The sequence below is a fragment of the Microtus ochrogaster genome, chromosome 8 (genome assembly GCF_000317375.1).
Source record: "Microtus ochrogaster isolate Prairie Vole_2 chromosome 8, MicOch1.0, whole genome shotgun sequence".
NCBI lineage: Eukaryota > Metazoa > Chordata > Mammalia > Rodentia > Cricetidae > Microtus > Microtus ochrogaster.
The window spans coordinates 84255898-84260959 of record NC_022015.1 but is presented as its reverse complement, the minus strand read 5'-3'; the positions used below and the strand labels follow the sequence as shown (position 1 = coordinate 84260959).

General features: G+C 47.5%; 1 protein-coding gene across 1 annotated transcript in view; it reads right to left on the bottom strand.

Moving 5' to 3' along the window:
- Window positions 1–5062, bottom strand: part of Vwa2 (von Willebrand factor A domain containing 2) — a 36580-nt gene that overhangs the window by 8969 nt on the left and 22549 nt on the right. The window contains exon 6 of the mRNA XM_026781501.1: window positions 1209–1400. Within this exon, the coding sequence (XP_026637302.1) occupies window positions 1209–1400 (192 nt within the window). The remainder of the gene's footprint in view (window positions 1–1208; window positions 1401–5062) is intronic.

Sequence of the window (5062 nt, the reverse complement as noted above, 5' to 3'; positions counted from 1 at the left end):
AAAAAAAAAAAAAAAAAAAAAAGAGCCAGTGAGAGGCTCAGCAGGTGAGAGCACTGATGACCCGAGTTTGACCCCTGGGACCCACGGGGAAGGGGAGACCTGACCTCCACAAGTGAACCATGGCATGCCTGTGTGCCCAGTCCTGACACAGAGTTACAAATATCTTAAAAACTGGAAGACTAGCAGAAATCTGTGATGGGAAGAGAAGAACCCCACCTGTTGCAACTCAAACAGAACCAGAGTCACCAGGCTTCCAACTTCACCGGTATCAAACTCTCCACTCTTAGTTGAACCCACAGAGGTCAAACTTTTCACACAGTACCCAGTTATCCCTTGGCATAAAGAAGAGGGGTTCTCGAACGTGGCCTTCCTGTCTCCCCTCCACTGCTCTGGCCCAAAACAGGCTTTCTCAAAAGCTGCCGGAGGAATTCAGGTGCCAGCCACAATCATAAAACAAAAGACATTTCTGAATGTAAACATGGTGCCCAACCCAAAGTCATTTCCCCTAGAACCTAGTTAGAAATCCAAGGATTAGTGAGGTACACGTTCATTTTTTAGGTTGAGAGCATGGGAGCATGTGGCCCCCTCTTCCAGGAAGGCAGATTTGCCCAACATCTGGATGAGGGGCCTGGAGAGGGAAATGGACTCAGAGACTCCCTGCCCACTGCCAGCACCAGGTGTACAAGTGACTCAAACTGGTCAGAACTGGATTAGCAGAGATGGTCCCCTTCCTCTCCTCCCAACACTGAGATGTGACTTTGTGAGCTGGCATGCTGCCCATGACCCCAGCTCCTAACCCTAAACTTCCCAGGCTGAGACGACACTAGAGAGAGCTTGAGAGATGTGTGGTGGACAGGGTGGAGCCAAGCGGCACTGAGGCTCATGGCTCTGACCCACCAGAGGGGTGGCTGCCCCTCATCCGGGGAAGCAGGGTGGTGACTTGATTTTGTCCAATGATTTTGAGTTGATTCCTGATGCTTACAACCAAATGTTCAGCTAAAGGCGGAAGGAGGCACAAAAGCCCAGTGCTTTCAAAGGTTGGGATGTGCTGTGCGATGCAAACCAGAACCCACAAAACAAGTCAGGGAGACAAAGACCAGTTGGTTCTCTCAGCCCCCCAATCTCGCTGAGTCTGTGAAGGTTCTGGAAGGCTTTTGGTCATGTTGGCCCCACTGTGTGAGGGCTGATGTGGACTGACAGACACTCACCTGGGGAACCGGACTCCTACGGCGAACACAAGGATGCCCCGCTCTTTCAGCTGCTTAGCAGGCAGAGCCACGGGCCCCTGGGACTTGCCATCCGTGACAATGATGAGGAGCTGGGGCACAGCACCATGTCTGCCTCCCGGGAACCCTCTGTGCAGGCTCTTCAGAGCAAGGCCTGTCTCTGTGCGTCCGCCTCTAAGGAAATACAAGGAGGAAGTGAGGGAGGGAGCCGGGGAGGAGCCCAGAGGCAAACGGGTTCCTGCTGGGAGGAAGAGCAGAGACTCCTAGCAGAGGCTCAAAGGTGCATCTCCACCATCCAAACCAAAAAGACTCACAGGGCCAGCAGCTGGCCAGGACAGTTAACTCATGACAATGGATTTGAAGCCAGTGAACTGTTGGCTGACTGAGGCCAAACCCTTTAGCTGACAGGAATCTCTCCAGCACGAGCAACTGTGAAGGGGATGGGATTATGCAGTGGTTAGCCACGTGAACAGCATGGTTGAAGTATCGTTCATCATTCAGTGATATGGATGGATGGATGGATGGAGTGCACGCACATACACAGTATGTATATCAGATATATACACCATATCCGTAGACCATGTCTGCCTTCACCCCAGTCCTCTGAGAGGACTCTGCTGCTATTTTTATGTCCAAACATCCAACCAACTGGAAACATGGATACAGCCTGCCTGGTCATCTTTCGCTTGCTTGCTCTCAGTGTGTGTGTGTGTGTGTGTGTGTGTGTGTGTGTGTGTGTGAGAGAGAGAGAGAGAGAGACAGAGAGAGAGACAGAGAGAGAGACAGAGAGAGAGAGAGACACAGAGAGAGAGAGACAGAGAGAGAGACAGAGAGAGAGACAGAGAGAGACAGAGAGAGAGACAGAGAGAGAGACAGAGAGAGAGAGACAGAGAGAGAGACAGAGAGAGAGACAGAGAAAGAGAGAGAGAGAGAGAGAGAGTTGCCTTAACACTAAAGATAGCTATGCCTCACACAGATTGTCCATGGGTCCAGTGTGTCGTCCCCCCCGCCAGCCACCTCTCCCAACTGCCTCTCCTTCCAGTGGTTTAAGTCACCATAAGAAGCTGAACCTCAAAAGTCTCAGCAGACATAAAAAGTAGTTACTTAAAGATGTTCTCAGACCCTAGTTCCCGTGAATTCAAATGAACAGATGTGTTACTCAGGGCTAGACAACCTACATTTTAAACCAGTTCTGCCCACTCCCACAAATACAATTCTGACATAAGCTACCTACCATAGGACAGATATCACACGTGAAACCTCACTTCAAGAGAGGGAAGTTGATCTGAGCCCTTTGAAAATGATAGACAAAAATCCAAGGCTCAACCCAAGTGCTTCCTTCTGAGGGAATGAGAAAAGATTAAATACACTTTGAAAGATGTATTATTCAGCTTGTCAGATCAACATAAAAAATACATTTTATGTAGCAGTGTGCACCAAATCATATAAAGTAAAAAAAAAAATAACATGCTTTGAAATTCCAAATATTTTTAAAGCTATGTTTAAATGCTAACATGAGTCAAAAGCAGCTGAAGGTTTGGCGGGGGCAGGAGAGTTGGCTCAGAGGTTAAGAGCATGCGCTGGCCTTCCAGAGGACCCAAGTTCAGTCCCCAGCACCCACATCAGGGGACTCAGGACCACCTATGACTCCAGCTCCACAGGATTTGATACCTCCTTCTGACCTCTGAGGTCACCTGCACTCATATGCACGATTAAACACTAATCTTTAAAAGGGATGGCTGGAAATGGTTTCATGCAAAGCACACTTGCTGAGGAAAGAGAAGAGACCTAACAAAGCTATGAGAGGTACCAAGGGTCTAGTCACAGGAGACTGGGGCTGGGTTACTGTGAGGTGAAAGCCGTGGGTGGCAAGGCCATGCACGCCAGCTAGTGGGGGCTCTGACGTCCCAGAACCACCCGCCATTGACATTCTCTCTGACCTTATGTCACCGTCGGTACAATATTGGGAGGCTTGACGGACACATCTAAAACACTCTGTAAAGCAGCGAGAGGACAGTTGTCAGGGCGGCTTCTTAATGCCCTGTTGGAAGCTGCCTTGGTCTGGAAAAGCTAGCAGACCACGGGTGTAAGGAGCACTTTCCTAACCAGTCCAGTAACAAAGTTTCTCTTTGCAGAACATGGTGGGCATGGCTAGTTACTGTTGCCCCCATTGGACCAGCATTCCTCAGCCTCGGTGCATGCAAGGACAGCTTCATTTGTGATGCCCTGACTGACCCCAAAACTGAGGTCAACAAAGAGCCATACTTTGTTTTTGTTGTCTCGTAGTCAGAAGAGGATGTGGAAACCCTAAACACAACCCCAAAGAAAAGGGGCTCCTTCAGTCACCCCCTGCAGCCTATTCTGGGATTTTTGAATTGTACCTTACATTTATTTATTGGGGTGGCAGCACATGCATGCCACGATATGTATTTGGGGGTCAGACCGGTTCTCCCCTTCTATCATGAGTCCCAGGAGCTGGACTCTGGTCCTCAGGTGTACAGCAAGTGCCATTATGTACTGAGCCACCTCGCTGATCTCCGACCTCTGGCATTCTAAATTAACCTTTTAAAGTTTCAGGTTGGTGATTTTTAATACATTCACTAGTGTTCAGCTGGAACCCCCAGCTGTATAATCCAGAAACCCTATTCCTGTCTCTCTCCCAACCACACCCACTCACTCTCCCAACCGTCTTCAAACAAAGAAAAGCCAGGGTGAAAAGCCTGGTTTTGCATTCCTGGTGACTATGGCAACTTCCTTTCCTGTTGCCAACAGCAGCCCAAGTTCCCACCTAAGCACTCAGCTTTTGACAGTGCTTGGGCACAAAACCAGCTTGTGGCGGACACATCATCATCCCTTGCCTACAAGCTATATAATTTCCCTGCTTTAGTTCAGGTGTGTGGCTTCTCAGGCCTCCATCTCTGGGACTGGAGAATCCACCTGGGAGTTGCTTTGCTCAAATAAACCTGTTTTTGTACTTTTTCAGTTTGGCTTGATTTGGCTTACTGTATCAGAGGAGTAGCTTATTATCACAGGACAGAAAACCTATTAACCAGTATGACCGTAACACTAAGCTCAAAACTTTTTCGTTACTCTAAAAACCCTGAATCTGTTAGTAAGCATCTTTGTTCCCTGAACCCAGGACAATGCTAATACATGCCCAGGCATATGCCATTCTAGACATTTCACAGAACAGAACAAAGGGTCCAGCAAGATGGCTTAGCAGGCAAAGGTATTTAGCAGGTAAATGTATTTACCAGGCAAGCCTGGGGACCAGAATTCAAGCCCTGGATCCACATTAAGTGGGAGAAGAGAACCGATGCCACAAAACTGTCCCCACTTCCCACACACATGCTGTGGCACATATGCCATCCACCCCCAGATCAAGCACATGCCCCTCCAGTAATAAATAAAATTTATGAAAAATTGAATAAAAGTCTTGGAAAATACACTGAGTGGGAAAGCATCTGCAAGGCCTAGGGTTTGTTCCCCAGCACTATATGAGGTAAATGAAAAGAAGCTTTTATATAGCTTTGTTATAGCATATGACCTTTGTATCTCAATTTTTTTTCATTTGCCATGTTTTTACAGGTCATTCATGATGTAGCATGAATCAGTAGGTCATTCTTTTTCAAAGCTGAATAATATTCCATTGTGTGAATATATCACATTTTGTTTACCCAATAACCAGTTTCACATATTGCTGCTTTTTATTTTGAAGCTGTTATAGATATTACCACCGTGAAGAACAGTGTATATGGGTTTCTTTGCAGTTATAGTTAGTACCACCGTGAAGAACAGAGTATATGAGTTTCTGTGCAGTTATAGATAGTACCACC